General features: G+C 42.9%; 1 protein-coding gene across 7 annotated transcripts in view; it reads left to right on the forward strand.

Annotated features, from left to right (window-relative positions):
* Plce1 (phospholipase C epsilon 1) overlaps nucleotides 1–19,594 on the forward strand; it is a 314,404-nt gene that overhangs the window by 205,105 nt on the left and 89,705 nt on the right. For all 7 annotated transcript variants that reach the window (XM_029472801.1, XM_029472800.1, XM_029472803.1 and 4 more), the window contains exons 5-7: nucleotides 4,729–4,874; nucleotides 8,064–8,322; nucleotides 10,053–10,258. In XM_029472801.1, coding sequence (XP_029328661.1) covers nucleotides 4,729–4,874; nucleotides 8,064–8,322; nucleotides 10,053–10,258 — 611 coding nt within the window. The remainder of the gene's footprint in view (nucleotides 1–4,728; nucleotides 4,875–8,063; nucleotides 8,323–10,052; nucleotides 10,259–19,594) is intronic.

Genomic DNA, 19,594 nt, shown 5'->3' on the forward strand with positions numbered 1-19,594 from the left:
GGTGCTCTTACCCACTGAGCCATCTCACCAGCCCCACTGGTAACATTCTTACCACTTAGCACCAATAAAATCACAAATATACTATGTCATCATAAGAATTGCCCTCCAAGTTTGTAAGCTATGTGGTGTGTTTAGGCTACGTGCGGTGTGTGTGTGTGTGTGTGTGTGTGTGAGAGAGAGAGAGAGAGAGAGAGAGAGAGAGAGAGAGAGAGTTAGTTTATGATAACAGTGCTTATATAATCTCAACAACCAAGGGCCCTGGGGACTCACACTCAGGGATGGAACAGTTGGTTTAAATTATGTTTCCATGTGAAATACAGTATTGCTATTTTTTCCCTAGCATGTGGGAAAGTGTATGGGAAATGATTTGACTGATAGGAAATAAATCTGTGTGCGTGATCAGGATTGAGACACAAAGGAGGGGTGGGTTCTGCTTCTCTGGGAGGAAGGCCGCTCCTGGGTGAAGTTAACCCTTTCCATTCACTGCCTGGTAGGAATAGTCAGAATAATTCAAGTGACTTTCAATACTGGCCGAAAGTCACAGGACTCAGCCAGGCAGTGGTCTCAGGCAGGAGCTGGGTGACTCTGAAGAACCATTTTAAATCTTCAGAATCCCATTTCTACTTGGAAAGAAAAGTTTGACTTGGTTCCCATTCTAGGTTAAGGTCCATCAAACACAAACCAAGCTAAAGGAAGAATTGGCTAGCTGCACCAAACCGAGACCAGTCTTTGTTGGCAAACATTTCTTCTTGGTCCAGCAGAGCCAAGGTTTCATGAACTGACTGTTACATGGTGAGGAAACGGGCTTGGAGAACAAGCAAGGAGTTTTGCTGGCAGCTACAGGGGAGCTCAGATTAAGAACCCCATAGACTTCCTCGGATGATGTAGGAAGGGTTTGTCTTGGTGGCCTGATTCCAGGTCTGTTCGGATTTTGCCTGCAGCTAGCATCCCCCCAGAGCAAGGAGATAACAGAGGGGCATACTCAGGATGTCCTGGATGTTGGAGTGACAGGTTTTACTTCAGCTTATATTGGAAAGGAGTTGGCAGGTTCTGACTCCAGTGCAACAACCACCAGAATGTAGCCATGTTTAATCGGTTCAGCTTATATTGGAAAGGAGTTGGCAGGTTCTGACTCCAGTGCAACAACCACCAGAATGTAGCCATGTTTAATCGGTACCCCGCACCATTGCCACCATTTTCTTTTTTTTTTTTAATTGGCTATTTTATCCATTTACATTTAAAATGTTGTCCCCCTTTCCGATTTCCCCTCCAGGAACAATTCTGGGTTAAAAATGTTAAGGTTGATAGATGGCCCTATCCCTCAACTTGGGGCCGTGCATTTCTACTGGAGGTGGTCTCTACAGGTTCTATCTCCCATTTGTTGGGTGTTTTAGCTAATGTCATCCTTGTTGGGTCCTGGGAGCATCTAGCTTCCCTAGCATCTGGGACTTTCTAGTGGCTACCCCCAGTTCCCCATCCCCCACTGCTACATGTTTCTATTCAATTTCCTGATCCTCTGTACTTCTCTCCTGTCCCTTCCCATACCTGATCCTGCCCCCACCTTTTTTCCCTTTCCCTCCTCTCTCCCTCCCAAGTCCTTCCCTTCCTCTACCTCTTGTGATTATTTTGTTCCCCCTTCTAAGTAGAATTGAAGCACGCATGCCCTGCTCTTCCTTCATCCAAAGCACCATATGGTCTGTGGGCTGTATCATGGGCATTTTGAGCTTTTAGGCTAATATCCACTTCTCAGTGAGTGCATACCATATATGTTCTTTTGTGTCTGGGTTACCTCACTGAGGATATTTTCTACTTCCATCCATTTGCCTGAGAATTTCATGAAGTCATTGTTTTTAACAGTTAAGTAGTACTCCATGTGTAAATGTACCCCACATTTTCTGTATCCATTCTTCTGTTGAGAGACATCTGGATCATTTCCAGCTTCTAGCTATTATAAATAAGGCTGCTATAAATATCGTGGAGCATGAGTTCTTCTTATATGTTAGGGCATCTTTTGGCTGTATTCCCAGTACCAAATCTAAGAACACATCAAATTGATCATTCACCATGATCAAGTAGGCTTCATCCCAGAGATGCAGGAATGGTTCGATATACAGAAATTCATCAACATTATAACCATTTGCATATTTGTTTCTGTGGAGGGACAAAAAGGTGTTGAACATCTATCCTATACATTGTGGTTTGGGATGGGTCTTGTTGATGGTAGTTTTTCTTTAATTATCTTAGGGTTACTTTCTTGATTTCATTCTATCTCTATCTTCAAATGTATAGCTCCAATTTGAGTGCTTAAGACAGTGTTTCTCAACCTTCCTAATGCTTCGACCCTTTAATACAGTTCCTCACATTGTGGTGACTCCCAATCATAAAATCATTTTCGTTGCTATTCATAACTGTAATGTTGCTACTGTTGATGAATTGTAATGTAAATATCTCCATTTGCCAATGATCTTAGGCAACCCTTGTAAAAGGGTAATTCAACCCCCAAAGGGGTCTCAACCCACAAGTTGAGAACCACTGGCTTAAGAGGATCCACCCAGGACCATGTAGAAAAAGAAATGGTCACATTTCATCAGCTGAATAAAAGAATACTAAGCTGAGAGTCCTAGTTTTTAAGTATTATAATCTCATCAGAAAGTTTTTTTGTGAATAAAAACTCTGAAACATAAACTCTTTTTTTGTTAATTTGTTTTATTCTTGTTTTTTTGTTGTTGTTGTTTTGTTTCATTTCTTTTGTTTCCTTTGTGATACTGGCTATCAAACCCAGGGCCTGGCAAGCCAAATATTCTAGATCTGAAAAACTGGCATTGGACATCCCCCTATGGTTGGTGCTGACACTAAACATCATTAATTCTTATTGTTTCCATTTGTGGGCAATGTGCCCTCTACCTTGAACTCCTATGTCCTCAGATGTCTGGGTCACCATGAACTCTGTTCAGGTCACACTCTCTCACAGACTGAAGAAAGAGTTGTTCCTTAGGTTTCAGCTCTGTTGCTAACATGTCTTGCAATTAATATGGTCAACAGCAGACTACTGGTCACCCTCCCATGAGTTAGCCAAGATGGAGCTCAACTTGAAGAGCTGTGGCCAAGCACCAGGATGAACAATAGTGAAATAATTTCAGAGCAGAAAGAGATCATTTAAATACCAAATGTCAGAAATGGGATGTAGATGTGAATTACTAAATTTTATACTCTGGTAGGAAAAAAAAAAAAAACAAGTCACAGTAGAAGAATGTAATCCTGGATTTAGAGCCAGAAAACATTCCTGTGTATTCATTCACACAACCAACAAATGTCAATCCCAAGTCTAAGGCAAGCCTTTGCTACCTATTTTGCCTGAGGATCTTCAGCAGCCTCTTGGGGTACTTGGGGTACTAACCATCCCTGAGTCTGTTATGAGAGGTATATGAGATGTCAGAGTCAAAGTACTTAGGATGGCTCCTGGTACATAATAATTATTAGCTTTTATTCTTCTAGTTGTTTTGTCATTTGAAGAATATAGTAGATTAGTATGTGTAAGAGATTGTTCCAAGTTTGAGGACTCCTATAGAAGCGGGAGAGGAAGGATTGTAGCGCCAGAGTGGTGAAGAACACCATAAGAAAACCCACAGAATCAACTAACCTGGGCCTATAGGGGCTCCCAGAGCCTGAATCAGGGAGCCTGCATAGGATAGACCTAGGTCCTATGCATATATGTTACGGTTGTGTGGCTTGGCCTAACAGGGAATCAGGAGCTATCTTTGGCTCTGTTGCCTGCATTTGGGACCCTTTTCTCCTACTAGGCTGCCTTATTTAGCTTCAATAGGAGAAGAGGCACCTAGTCCTACTGCAACTTGATATGTCAAGGCTGGTTGATACCCGTGAGAGGCCTCTCCTTTTTTCAAGAGAATCAGAGGAGAAATGATGGGGTGAGCTAAGAGGAGGGGAGGGGAAGGGAGGTAGAAGGGAAGAACTGTGTGGAGAAGAGGAAGGGGAAACTATGAAGGGGAGATAAAGTTAATTAATTCATTAATTCATTAATTAATTTAGAAAAAAGTGATTGTTCCAAAATATTTTTGTATTTTTGGTTTAGTATTACATATTTTAATTTTTTAAGATTTATTTATTTATTTATTTATTTATGTGTGTGTGTGTACATGCATGTGCACAGAGACACTTATGAACATGAGCTTATGTCATAGAAGGCATGTGACGATCAGAAGACAATGGTAGAGATTTTATTCTCTCCTTCTACCATTTGGATACTAGGGATCAAAATTAGGTTGTCAAACTTTGATGACAGGGAGGGGCTGCTACTTGCTCAGCCATCTTAACTGCCCTGATATGTCTGATACATTTCTTGCTTGATAAATGTTTTCAATGTATGGGCTAAATGCATTGACTGCCTTTAATCTTCATGTCCACTAGCCATATTTCAAGACTATCGAAGGGACCTATTTTTTTTATATATATAGTCTTAAGGAATCATGTAGATTGAGAGTGATTTTATGGTTGCCTTTTCCAACCTTTTATTTCAGATTGGGGATGAAGATGCAGACCTATTGGTTCTTCAGGAGCCATATCAAAGCAGCAACGGATCTGAGTTTCATAGTAGAGCTCCTTGCTTACTTCTTTTCCTAGTTCTCAAATTGATTTTTTTTTCTTTAAATATATATAGAAGTCAAGTTTCTAGGCTATGTCTTCAGTGAATGTCTGCCATCCATCTTCCAGGTGAGCTCCTGGGTAACATGGCTGATCCTCACGGCAGGCTCCATGGAGGAGAAGCGGGAAGTCTTCTCTTATTTGGTGCACGTGGCCAAATGCTGCTGGAACATGGGCAACTACAACGCTGTCATGGAGTTCCTGGCTGGCCTCAGGTAACAGGTTCCTCTTTCTAGTCAGATAGCTCTGAATCAGTTCTCTGGACAGCCAGCAACACTTACTGGGATAAGCTCCACGCCCTGGTCCCTCAAAGAGAGAGGAGGAGAAAGGAGAGGGAAGGCAGGAGGGGTGTGTGTGTGTGTGTCCAGGAGTTGAAGGAGCAAAAAGTCCTACTTGGCTGGCTGTAGTCATCTCTACTGTCTCAGAGATAGATGCGCACAGTCTGAGAGTTCCTTCCTAGTGACTCCCTGTCTGCTCACCACTTGCTTTTTAAGGGCCTCTCACTGCATAGTTACCTAGTATAAAGAACAACTCTAAGGAGCAGGTGTCTACTTTTGACCCATCTTTCCAAGGTGTCCCACATATGCTCACTTGGCTACTGGTGCCTGGGTAGAACCTGACGGTGTTGGGAGTGTATATTGGAGAGGTTTCTTTCCCTCATTTTGAACCTGGTGGAAGTGGAGAGAGAAACAAAGAAGGGTCAAGGACAAGGTATTATTCCTAAAAGCTTACCTGCCGTAGCCTTCTTCTAGCTAGACCCCCCTCCTCCTAAAATTTCCAAAACCCTCTAAAATAGCACCCCCATCAGGAGGCAAGAATCTCCCCACATGTTTAAATATATCTGTCAAAAGTGTGATTCACCCTCTGAGTGAATTCAATTCACTCAATTTGCAGGTTTTATATCTAGTCCTGGGGTCCTCTCTCTTATGTTCAGGGGTCACCTCATCTAACAGGCAGGCTTTTAATGATAGCCCGAGCTCAATGACCAACTCAGCTACCATTCAGGCCCAGATCCAGGGCATTGAGTCAGCCCACCCCAACACAGACCCCATCTATGAACTACTGGAAGATGTGAAGGGCCCAGGTCCTGCAGATCCAAAGCTTCAGGGTCTCAATGACACAGGGCAACAACAGGGTATCTGAAAGGAGTCCCAGTGAGCAATCAGTATTAATAGTGTAGCCAAAGCCAGAGGCCTTGAACCCGACCAATGACTCATTGCAATGGATTCAAGTAAAGATGGGTGCACTGTGGGACACACGGTGACACACTACAGCTTCCAAGACGAGATGTTTGGTTTGGGGAGAGGGTTTTTTTGTTTGTTTGTTTTTTTATTTTGGAGGGGAGGTTGCAAGGGCAGAGGGTGGATCTAAAGGGAGAAGATGAGTGGGATTGCGGTGTGTTGATGTGAAATTCACAAAGAATCAATAAAACGTTCTTCGAAAAAGCCAAGGATCTAGTCCTGATTTTGTGTAAAATAAAATTGTTTCCTCTCAAAAAGAAAATAAGTAATAAATAGCCCAAGCTCAGTTCCTTCCATAGCTTCTACTGTGGCTGGACTCATGAGAGATACCCTCACTGCCTCGTTAGTTAACCCTGTAAAGGCAGAACCCATCTACAGAGCCAGCTCTCTCTGAGTCTTTGGGCAACTCCATCAAGCTGCCCATATTTAGGTGAGAGTTGCACAGTAGGCCATGATCCACACTGCCCAGGATGAGTGTCCAAGGAGTCCACTTAACACACCCAGCCCCTGAGGCTGAGTTCATGCTTTTCACATAAACCCTCTCACAATACTCTCTATGGGGATGTTTCCAACTGTCTGGGTTCCCCGTGTGGGATAAAGGAGGGCAAGAAAGCGTCGTGGGCAGGGCAGTCCCGACACCCCTTATGATGCCATGAGACTGCTTTTGAGATTGCCAGCTACAGTGTCACCTGTTGATCTCAGCAGCAGCTTCAAACTAGGAAAAAATCCATTTAATATGTTGTTCTGTGAATCATACATCGAAACAAGGTCCCTCGGGTGGTGTGGAGCTAAGGTCAAACTTCATTCTGCGGAAAGTTGTTGCTGCTAGAGTCTAAGCTAGCAGGCTTCGTGTACACCTCTGAGGGACTCAAAGATCGGGAGGGATATGTAGGACAGGCTCTCTGTGGACAAAGCCTGATATATTTGTACAAACCACGTGTTCTGGTTTCTTTTCTGTTGTTGTGATTAAAACAAATAAACAAACAAAAACCTCTGAGCAAAAGCAACTTAAAGAAGGAATGTGCTATCTGGCTTACTCTTCCAAGTCATAAGTCTGTCACAGAGGGAAGTCAGGGCAGGAACACAAACAAGAACTTGGAGCAAAATCTTGGGAGGAATACTCCATGCAGGTTTGATCTTGCAATCATATTTAGCTTTTTTTAAGCAATATTTTATTAATTATTTGAGAATTTAATACATTGTATTTTGAATATATCCATCTTTCCCCCATCTCCTCTTATTGCCATCCTCCTCCGTCTTCCCATCCCTCCTCCCATCCATTCCCATCCAACTTAGATATTTCTTCTTCTTTTCTTTTCTTTTCTTTCTTTTTTTTTTTTCTTACCACATAGAGTCCAGTTGTGTCACCCAACCAAAAGTAGAGCCCGACTTGGAATGTGGTCAGCCTACCAAGGATCACATCATTAAAGAAAACTGGCTTCCCCTCTCCCAGCAGCTACCCAATGCTATTAGCTCCTCGACTAGTAGTGGGAAATTTTTGCCTACTTTCCACCCTCCCCGCTGGGATTTTTTTGTCTGGCCTGAATATGCACAGCTCTCCTGCATGTTGTCACAATTGCTCATGTGTGTGACTGCCCCTTTTTATCTGGAAGACAATTTTCTGACCCTTTTCTCTCCTACAGTGTTTCCACTCACTCTTCCATGAAAACTCCCGAGCGTCGGGAGAGGGCTAGGATATGTCTCTTATTCTCTTATTTTGTCTTTTGATCAATCAAGGGTCTCTGTGCTTATTGTCATCTGCTACAAGAAGTTTCCCTGATGAGGGGTGGGAGATGCTCTGATCTAGGGGCATAGCAACAAATCATTAGGAGTCATTTTATTATGATGTCACAAAACATTACTGATGGGTTCCTTCCAAGGTCTGTGATCTATCCAGTCACAGGATCTTGGCTCCTCTCCCATCTCATGGAGTGGGCCTTAAATCCAATCAGGAAAGGGTTAGTTACTTTTATACCATCTGTGCCACCGTGACACCAAATGAAGATAGAAATCCTAAATAAATAAATAAACAAACAAACAAATAAGAACACAGGGGGAAAACCTATGAAGTGACAATAAACTTTATGGAATGTTGTCTACATAATGTAAACTACACTGTCACCCCTTTAGGCTTTTTAAAAAAATGTCATTTATTTGCAATAGGTCAAGGAAAGTTCTAAAGATGTGGCAGTTCATGGACCAGTCTGACATCGAGACCATGCGGAGCCTGAAGGATGCCATGGCCCAGCATGAGTCTTCCGTGGAGTACAAGAAGGTAGTGACCCGAGCCTTGCACATCCCCGGCTGTAAAGTGGTCCCCTTCTGTGGGGTGTTCCTGAAGGAGCTCTGTGAGGTGCTTGATGGTGCCTCTGGCCTCCTGAAGCTCTGCCCACGGTACAGCTCCCAAGAAGAAGCTCTGGAGGTGAGCCTTTCCGAGCGGGCAGCCCCCGAGAGGCTCACCCAGCCTTCTATGTACTCACTGTACAATGGGAAGTCACTTTCTGAGTCTAGAGCAAGCCTTGGTATTGTTTATGTGTAGAAAGAGGTCCTGGAAAGTTCTGGAGAAAGCAACACCAGCCGTTTGGGAGTTGATATTGTTACACCAGGCTTAATGTGCTATTGTTGAGCACAAGGGGGGATGTGTTGCTGGATTTCTGTTGTTTTAATTGCAAAAGTTGATTAAGTTTTTGCTATTGGGGACAGCTATCTCGATTTAGATGATGACATCAAATGAGACCAGTAACTTACAGATCAGTGGAATAAGTCAGCAGTGCCTTCTCCTCATTCATGTACGTGTGAATGTACGTGCCATCCAGACACTCTGGGCTCTGCCCCTTCTGCCCCCACTCTCAAGAATGGTGTGAGCTTTAAGTCAGGAGATTGCACACTGAGTAAGGGGCACCAAGAGGCTCACAAGATATAAGGAAACCTCCCTCTGGGGTGTTTAAAGGTGAAATAAAAATGTTTGAAATGTGTTAGGGAGATTTTTGAGGCATTATGTATTTGAAAATCTAAAACCCGAATCCAGAGTCCTTCATGTTCTCATCTGTGTAGATGGCCACACTCAATACTGACCCTTACACACACACACACACACATACACACACACTCACATTCAACACACATACACTCACACCCACACATACATAAAGATACACACACTCACACATACATACACATACACACATGCACATGCCATGCACACACACACACTCACATACACCCACACATATATAGACACTCACACATACACACTCACACACATACACACATGTACAAACTCATACACACTCAACACACACATACATACACATGCAACACTTACGGAGACACACACACACACACACACTAGCATCCCTTCTTATTTGAAGTGGGAAGACTCAAAACTTCAGCCTATCTCATGTCACCCGGGAAGAGAAGCATCACATGATCTAGGAAGACTTGAGATCCCCTGATATGGTCTGGTTACAGACACTGGCTGATATTTCCTTGGTCTTAGCAGCTGGTATTAAAAGTCCAGTAAATAAAAGAGGCAGCTTTAGAAGGCCTCCCATCCTCCACTCTCCTCCGCTCCCTGCAGTGGAGGACCACTGCCTCTTGACTGGTTTGCAGCTCTTCCCTCTGATTCTGGAAGCTTCCTGATCACGAGCAAGCCACAATCGTAGCTTTAAAAAACATCAAGAAGCTACTGTCTTCCTGTAGCACACATGCACAAGGCCACCAAAAGACAGCTTTTAAATGTTTTTCTAGAGTCGGGTCACTTCATCTTGTTCCATGTCATGGAGATCTTTACTCATTCTCTTCTCAATTCCCATTACAAGCATAAAATGAGTGCCCTCCTCTGTGAAGTGGCTAACCTTGTCCCTAGGGAGCCATGAAATAATATTGCTTTTTGGGTTATAAATTCACAGTGCAGTTTAGATTCCTAGAGGTGCTGGAGTTGTCACAGCAAGGAAGGAGCAAGTTCTGGGATTTCATGGGGTGAGGTGAAAACAATAGGAAATAAAGCTTTTCTTGGAGTCTCTTGGCTCCATTTCAGTGAAATAGGCTCGGAGGTTGTTATTTACCACTGTTTTGATTTAGGTCTCCTCGATGTAGGTTGTTCAGACATGGTAAGTTGCAACAGTGTATTCTTGAACTCTTTTTCTGTAGTTTGTAGCCGATTACAGTGGACAAGATAACTTCCTACAACGAGTGGGACAGAATGGCTTAAAGAATTCAGAGAAGGAGCTCACGGTCAACAGCATCTTTCAGGTCATCCGGAGCTGCAGCCGAAGTTTGGAGATGGAGGAGGAAGACAGCGCCAGTGAAGGGAGCGGCTCTAGAAAAAACTCCCTGAAGGACAAAGCCCGATGGCAGTAAGTCCCAGCATCGGCGTGTCTGTGGGTGGGTGCCGCACCAGCGTGTCTGTGGGTGGGTGCCGCGTCGGCGTGTATGTTGGGTGGGTGCCTGTCTTCTTTGCTCCTTGACTAGTGTTCTTCCTACTCAGTTCAGTTACACAGAAAAAAAACTGATCAAAATGTGTCACTTTCATGCTTAACCAAGGCTGCTTCAAACTTCACTAATTCTGAGCTCGAATTTACCTTTCCTATGTTGCTCCCTTGTTCTTAAATTACTGCATACATTTAACTTTTTCCATAAGTTGTAGCCTTTTTAAAAGAAAATGATTTCTTTATTTTTTTAAACTGATAGTAAAATTTTAGAACTGTGCGTACTAATGGGGTATATATTATCCCTATAAAAATAGCTAAGGCTGTCCTGCCATTTCGAAAACATCAATAACTGAGTTTCAAGATTGGAATCCCAATCTTTTATTCACTTTATAGTTTTTGTAATAGTGGCTTCTATTAAATTCTGGGTAGGGTGCTGGGGAGGATATTAAAATATTTTAAAATATACCAGGGTCCTAGGTATTGAGTGATACTCAAAATCAGTACTTTCATAGGTCCACCTGAGATCTGCAGTTCTAACATCTCATTTTGAGTAACACTGCAAAAGGGGATATTTTAGTTAGGCCTACACACGTACCAAAAAAAAAAAAAAAAAAAGATGAGGAAATGAGGAAGAGAGGGAGAGGGAGAAGGAGACGAAGAAGAAGACGACGACAATGACAACCAACAACCTGTCCTAGAGGCTGCAATATGTTACACAGTATACCCTTTTGTCCACACATCTTTACTTGCAAATGCTCATTGCAATGAGGCACTGGTCTGTTTCAAGGCCTCTGACTTCTGTTACACTCTCTGCACTGGATTCCCTACACTATCTGTACTGGTTCCTCATTGGATCTCCTATCAGGTATCCTGTTGTTGCCCTGTGTCATGGAGATCCTGCAACTTTGGACCTGCAAGACTGGCCCTTTCATATGCCCCAGAAGATCATAGATGGAATAGACATTAGGATGGGTCAACTCAGAGCCCTGGATCTAGGCCTGGGATGTAGTTGAATTAGTCAACCTGCCACCTTTTCTGGAGCCCCACCACCAGGGTGAGCTCTCCAGCACTGCAATGGCTAAATCACCCAAAGGCTGCAGCCAGCACGGGGGAGGGTCTACTCTCCTGGTGCCTTGTCCTCAAGCCTGCTCACCAGAACCTTTGCCTGTGTTGTGCTGCCCAGGGAGGTGCAAGGCCCACTCTCCTGAGCTGCAACTAGGGGATTGAGTACAGCTCTCCCATTCTCATTACCTCAGCCCAGCTTTCCTGCACTGTGAGGGTCAAGGAGGCGGAAGACACCTCTCTCTTGTTAACAGTACTCCTTGCCAGGTGAGGGCAGGGTTAGGTCTCCTGTGCTCCTGCCCTTGGAGCTGTTTCACCACAGTCCTGACACCAAGCAAGGATGTCGTAAAATAGCTTTAAAATAGTTTGTTTGTCTTTCACTAGAAACTGTAATTTGTAGATCAAAGCGTATTCCTTTGTGTGTTTGTGTTTTGTTTGATAAAGCAACTGTGGATCTTTGTCTTCAGCGTAATAATTTTTGAAAGTTATTGCTTGGTTAACATATAGAAAATGGGTTTCAATGCAACATTTCATAAATATATACCATTATACTTTTTATTATATTCTGTTCTAATTGGCTCCCTCAGTTTTCTCCTCCATCTCTCTCCTTTATAACTGACTATGCTCAAACAGCCCCTCCTCTGAGTTCAAGACACTTTTATTCCATTACTCTATCCTCACCCCCATCTTTTGACATCTTTTTCCATTTTCCTTGGGGCTTTACTATATCTGTTGCAGAGGTCTTTCCTTGGTTAGGATTCTTTTCTTATGTGTTTTGGAGGTTTGGTTTTGTTTTGGGGGGGCAGGGGCATGTCTTTTGTTTGTTTTGAAACAGGATCTCACCATGTAGCTCTTGGTGTCCTAAAATTCACTGTGTAGACCAGATTGGCCTTGAATTCACCAAGATTCCCCTGACTGCCTCTGAAGTGCTAGGATTAAGGGAGTGAACCATCAAACCCCATGCCATAGGTGTTTTTAAGCAGCTCTAAATGAGAGGTTTTTTTCCTGATTTCTTTCTTCATAATTTTACTACTGACATAAAGGAAAGCTACTCACTGACTTTGGTATATTAATGTTGTATCCTGCTACTTTGCAACGTTCATCCTCTTGTAATATTCCCATTGGGAATATTGATCATTTTTACCAGTAAACTTTGAAATGTTAATTCAGCATTTTACCTAGTTCAGTGGTTGAAGGAGCTGAGTGTTGGCTGTGTAATTCTGCTGTAGCCCATACTTCTGATGGCTTAAGTGTCACTTCTGCCTTTGTGTGAGCACCTTCTGACTGGGGATCTCACTTTTGAGAACCGGCACCTCCAGTGTCACCACAAAACTACATCATCCAAGAAAAGGAAACAAGGAAAGCCCAATGGGATTGCCATTCTTGCATATAAATCAGAAAATTGGGAAACCACTATCAGTTTTGCCATTGAGTTACAGTTTATTTAGGGTCAAAGTTGTAAATAAATCCAGTGGAGGAATAGAGGAGCCAGAGGGGCAAATGGGGGAGAAACAAGATTAAATAAACCAAAGAAAGTGTGGGAGTCAAAAGTGTAATGAAGGGCAAGAGGGAAAAGCACGAAATTAGAAAAATAAAATAAAGAAAGGCTCTATGATCATGAGCAGACCCGTGACCAAAGGGATAAGTGAGAAAAATAAATAAATAGGAAAAATTAAAATCTGATAGTTTTTTTTAAGCCTGTGGGTCCAAAACACTACTAAGAGTGCAGTAGAAAGAAAAGCTAAAAGGGAGACCAGAAAAAGAAACTGTCCAGAAAAAACATGGGTGACAAAGTTGGGTAGATGTATAAAGGGGAATAAAAAAATGAATACACAGCAGGGTGTGTTTGCACACGCCTTTAATCCCAGCACTCAGGAGGCAGAGGCAGGCGGATTTCTGAGTTCGAGGCCAGCCTGGTCTACAAAGTGAGTTACAGGACAGCTAGGGCTATACAGAGAAACCTGTCTCAAAAATCAAATCAAAACAAAACAAAACAAAAAGAATACATAAAGATACACAAAGCCTTTTAAAACACAATAAAGTGAAATAGTCATAAAAGCATTTAAAGGGGGATTTGGTGCCCAGTTCTTCTCCTCCATGCTGGGATCTTGTCTGGCTTGTGCTTGAGCTGGTCTTGAGCATGATGTCACAATTGCTGGGAGTTCATGTGTGCCCAGAAAACATTGTTTCCTTGAAGTCACTCACCACTTCTGGCTCCTAGAATCTTTTCTTCTTCGGCAAACATCCCTGAGCCATGAGGGAAGAGATGAAGGATCGACATCCCATTGAGGGCTGAACATTCCTATGTCTCTTATTCTCTCTCATTGGCTAGCTGTGAGTCTCTGTGTCAGGTGGAGTCTACTGCAAGAAGTTTCTCTGATGAGGGATGAGGGATGAGGGATGAGGATCGAGGGATACACTATATGGGTATGGCAGAATAATACTATTGGTTCTCCACTAGGGCCCAGAGGAGATGTTGATGTTTAATTACTGCTGGCAAGGAAAAGGTCAGTTTTGTTCAATGGAGTGACTTTGGTACACTGAGCACACTCCAGGGCAGACACTACACCAGTAGCAGTTAGCTAACACAAACTGTGTCAGGGAGTGGCAAAAATTTGTGTTGGTAGGGGAGGGGCAGGAGAATCTGGGAGGACTTGGGAAAGGGGAATGAACATGATCAGAGTGCATCCTGTCACAGCCTTACAGAGTTAAAGAAAGCATTTAAAAATAGAAAAAAAGGAAAAAAGAAAAACACACAGGAGGAAAAAAAAAGATGAAGAATTAGAGTGAATTCTGGGACATTGCTGGTTATATAGATCGGGGGAAAAGGTAAGTCAGATTTCAGGGTATATGCAACAGGGAGACGGTGGGTCAGACCCGTGGATATTTTACTTTCTTAAGGTTTATGCAACCACTGGTCCTGTTTGGGGCAAGCATCTGATCTTCTCTTTTTTGCACACCAGGGCCCTCTGCTGGCTACACTTGGCTTTGCAGTCTACGGTCTAGGCACTTTTCTCCAGTCCTCCCAAGAGTCCCCATTCACATTCCGTAGGATAGTTAATGTAGCTCAGAGGTTTCTCCCAAGTTCATTGAGAGTAGAAGAAGAAGTCATTCTACTAAGATTTATACAAGTAGATCTATCTTTGTGCTTTCAAAATCCACTCAGCTTTAATTACCTTGCTGGAGGGATTCAGCTTTGGCTATCAAGGGTTCTACTGCAACTCCATGCCAGCGCGGTAGCTCCAGAGGTTGCTCAATTTGCTGACTTTTGGCTCAAGGCTGTTAAGGGCCAGACTGGTTCTCAGTTGATGGGCTCTGCTTCCAGCCATTGAGGGCAGAACCACCTTTTCCTATGCATTTCTCTTCCTGGCCTTCTGTCACGTGCCAGCATCCAGCCTTCACATTCTCTACACTACCCCCCAAATTTGTCTCTTACGCTTGCGGCTAGGGCCAGTTGATTCTGATTCCTCGTCTTGTGAGTCTTCCCTTTTCTTTAGCTGCCAGGGTAGCCCAGTTTTCAATGACAGACTCCCTTGGGATGGGAGAGCCCTTCAGAGCTGGCTGAATTCTCTTCCACTGCTGGCTCTTCCCACAAAAGAAGTCCCCATCTCAGCAAGACCTACAACTGGATTTGAGACTCACGAGAAATGTGGATTTGTCTGTGGTTGGGACTGCCAGTATCTTCCCTCCAGAGCCATCTGACTGTATACCTTCCAGATGACATTTCTGTTTCTGCTTTCCTGTGCCAGGGATCCAGGCCACCAGTGCTGTGCTTAGTGTGTTGGCCTTCTGTTTCTCTGCACCTTTCAGCGATCCTGTTGCCACTTTTATGGATTTCCAAAGCTCTACCTCTCTTTTAGTAATTCTCTCTCTGTCTCTTTGTCTCACTCTCTCTCTGTCTCTCTCTCTTTGTGTGTGTGTGTCTGTCCATCTGTCTGTCTGTCTGTCTGTGTCTGCGTCTCAGGGAGGTAGCTTCTAGTCTGCATCTGACACGGAAGTTACCTCTTATAAGAAATTTATTTCCATTTTTCTATTTATTCCTTTCCTTTTTTCCTCATCACTTAATCACCTATAGCCTAAGAACATTCTTTTTCACTGTCCACTTTCCAGATCCTGTTGTAAGCATCCTGAGAATGGGGGAAGAAAACCGCAAAGATGCAAATATTTATTTCACAAAGCTGGAAAGACATATTGAAATCCTCACTTTCAGACCTTTGTCCTAAGGAGTGGAAGTAATTTCCTGGCTCTTAAGTGACTGCTACTCTAAAAGGAAGCCCTGGATGCATGGCAGAGAGGCAGGATTTCATAGGTTTCCCCGCAGCCATCCCAGTAACCACTGTTTCCTTATTTGCCTCTGTCCAGAGCATCTTGTGAAAATGCCCCGTTCAGAGTGTCTTAGCTCACAGTGTTTTTCAGGTCCTAAAGGACAATGGAACTGGGCTTTATTGAATTTAAAAACAATAGCCTCCAGCTCTTGTTCATAAGTCAATGCCCAACTCAGTGAAAAAAAAAAGATAAGAAATGAAGAAAAAAGGAAAGAGGAAGAGAGGGAGGAGGGAGGGAAGGAGGGAGGGAGGGAGGGAGGGAGGGAGGGAACCAAGCAATCTATCTTATGATCCTTCAGTTTACCCAGCATGCAGTGTGTTAGAATTCCTCTCAAAACCTTTAGCTACTCCTGCCAGAAAACTCAATGGGAGTACTCATAGAAACCCCAGAAAAAGCGATCATCAAAAGCTTATATCCAGCTGGGTGGTGGTGGCGCACCACCCAGCACTCAGGAGGCAGAGGCAGGCGGNTTTCTGAGTTCGAGGCCAGCCTGGTCTACAGAGTGAGTTCCAGGACAGCCAGGGCTACACAGAGAAACCCTGTCTCAAAAAAAAAGGAAAAAAAAAAAAAAAGCTTATATCCACAGGGCTGGAGAGATGGTTCAGCAGTTAAGAGCATTGGCAGCTCTTCCAAAGGACCCGAGTTCAATTCCCAGCACCCACACAGCAGATCACAACTGTCTATAACTCCAGTTCCAGGGGATCTGACTCCCTCTCTCTCACCCATATATACACCAGACAGACAGGCAAGCAAAACACCAATATCTATATCTATCTCATGGCCTGACACTGGGGAGATGACTAAGTATGTTTGCTATGCTAGCATGAGGATCTGAGTTCAGATCTCCAGCATCCATGTTTAAACAACAACATAATGTGCCCATAATCCTGGCACTGAAGAGTTGGAAGCAGGATTCCTGGGACTTGCAGACTATCCACTTTAGTTGAATGGTGAACTCCAGGTACAGTGGGAGACCATGTCTCAAAAACTAAGGTAGAGATCAATTGAAGAAGACATTACCAACCTTTGGCCTCCACACCCAATCCCCACCCCCTACTCCTACACACACATCCAAGGTCTCAGCAGAAAATGAATAGAATGAAGAGACTACCCGAATGCCATTGACGGCATATGGTGTGCTTATAGGTCCTCTGTACAGATGAGGAAGCACCTAGAAAGCTGAAGACACTGGCTTAAGTGATAAAGAGCACAGCTAGAGCAGGAAGCTGAGCAGAACTTCTGCCCAGCAGTACTGAAGACATCATCTATATCCTAAGAACATTGCTGGAAAGCAGCAATCCTTGGCTTCTCTTCATACTACTTCTTTGGACTTGGAACAGTTCTTGTCTTAGTTAGGGTATTGCTGTAATAAAATACCATAACCAAAAACAACTTGGGGAAGAAAGGGTTCATTTTAGCTGACAGCTTGTAGTCTGTTATCTAGGGGCTTCAAGGAATGTACTCAAGGAAGAAATTGATGCAGAAGCCATGGAGGAAGCCTGCTTACTGGCTTGTTCTTCATAGCTTGCTCAGTCTGCTTTCAGACACACCCAGGGCCATCTTTCCATGGATGGCACCGCCCACACTGAGTTGGACCCTCCCACATCAATCATCAATCAAAGAAAAAAAAAAAGGGCACCACAGGTTGCCCTTAAGACAATCTATTGGGGATATTTTCTCAATTGAGATTCCCTCTTCCCAAATCACTCCAACTTGTGTCAAGTTGACATGAAACAAGCCAACACTGGTCTCTGTTAGAAAATAACTGACTAAATAAATAGCTAGCTATAACTGAGAAAAAGGATAAGTTAATTAAAAGCACAAGTTTTGCAAAAAGGTAAAACTTAAAAACACTGTTTTTTTTTAATCACTTGGAGTAGCTGTAACAAGTCATATGGAAAGTTGATATTCTTCTGTTTTAAAACATAACATTTAGTCTTTATCAGTTGGTGATTCCTGTTCAAATAGTCATTGTAAATTTCTATAAAGTAATAAACAGTTACAAAGAAAATATATAAGCATGTTGACACACAGGCTTTTCATCAGGTATCCCTAGAAAATCGGTCAGATATCAGTTTCTGGTTTCTAATACCGAATACCATAGAAGCTCTTCAAAGGAGGGGTTAAAACCTTCTTTCCGTTTTCATGCCTAAGAATGATGAGGTGGTTTCTCTGCTGGCTGACTACATCTTTGATCTGGTTAACATTGCTTGATTCATACATAAATCTTATTTTTCCATCTTATCCATTTTCATAAACCCACAAAAAAATTGTCTCCCGGGGGACACAGGCTCAGAACTCCATAAAATCCACTCTGTCTTATCAGAGACAAAAGATGCTAGTAGCTTCCTGCTTAAAATGAATTTATTTCATTACAAACAATTGTCAATTTTATTTTGGAAATTAGCCCTTGGATGAATTCTTTTTAATGGAATTATTACCATCTGGCATTAGTTACCTTTGTATTTGAAAATAAATACTGATGCCAAGAAAGACTGCCTCCCTGTACCCCCTACATATGTGCATAGCTTACCTCATCTCTGAGAAGCACAAACAGACTTCAGAATAGCCATGTCTTAGTTAGGGTTTTACTGCTGTGAACAGACACCATGACCTAGGCAAGTCTTATAAGAAACAACATTTAATTGGAGCTAGCTTACAGGCTCAGAGGTTCAGTCCATTATCATCAAGGTGGGAGCATGGCAGCATCTAGGCAGGCATGGCACAGGCAGAGCTGAGAGTTCTACATCTTCATCCAAAGGCTGCTAGTGAAAGACTGACTTCCAGGTAACTGGGGTGAGAGTCTTAAGCCCACACTCACAGTGACACACCTACACCAACCAGGTCACACCTATTTCAACAAAGCCACACCTCCAAATGGTGCCACTCCCTGGTCCAAGAATATACAAACCATCACAAGCCATATCTTTTTTTTTTTTTCTATTTAGATACTGTTTTTTTTTCATAATACCTGTAGTTTTTCACTGGAAACACTTTGTTACATTAAATTAAAATCACAAATTCTGTGTCTAAATTACCAGGTTATGTTTTAATCATTATCAATGCTCACAAACTTTCAACTTTAGTTGGTTGGTTGATTGGTTGGTTGCTAGGTTTCTAATATCATCCTTGAGTAAAAAGAAGCAAGCTCCTTTAGGTAAATGGCTGACTGTGGGATGGAAGCAGGGAGCGAAGCCGGGAGCCTCTTACAGTGCCACAATGTAGCGAGTGCTCCAAAGCAGATCAACTAACCATCCACGCAAACAGATCTGAGTCTGTGAAAGAAGCACAAGCCAAAAGAGCTTCTAGTGGGACCAGATAAATAAAGTAGGATTAAGTTATAACTCACTCAAAGCATTAGCTAAATATCCATAAGTCCCTACAGTAAGTATCTGGTCTGTAAAATTGATAAGGAAGCAAACAAATGGGGGGAAGAGATAAATCCCCTGTGCAGAAGAATTCCAAAAATGTAACATGTAGCCTCTCCATTCCCTAGGAGGTGGAAGTGTAACACCTCTCTCCTTCAGTGTAACCTGGATTTAGTGATTTGCATCTAATTAATGTATATGGAAAGAATCTTTAGAAAATAAACTAATAATAATAATAATAATACATTGGGGTATGAAGAACACTACCTCAGTCATGTTTAAGGTCCGCATCAGTGGGTTGTCATGTTAGAAGTATGTGCAGTTTATAAAGTGTGATAAGGATATTGTTTTATTGCTGTTCCATTCCTCACCCAACCCCATAATCTTGGTCTCATTTTGAGCAAAACACCAGACAGATCCTAACTAAAGCTTCTTCTACAAAATGCCCAGTCGTACTTCTCAAAACCGTCACAGGCACCACAAAGCATGCCCGTGGTCAGGTGCC

This window comes from Mus caroli, chromosome 19 (genome assembly GCF_900094665.2).
Source record: "Mus caroli chromosome 19, CAROLI_EIJ_v1.1, whole genome shotgun sequence".
NCBI classification, from domain to species: domain Eukaryota; kingdom Metazoa; phylum Chordata; class Mammalia; order Rodentia; family Muridae; genus Mus; species Mus caroli.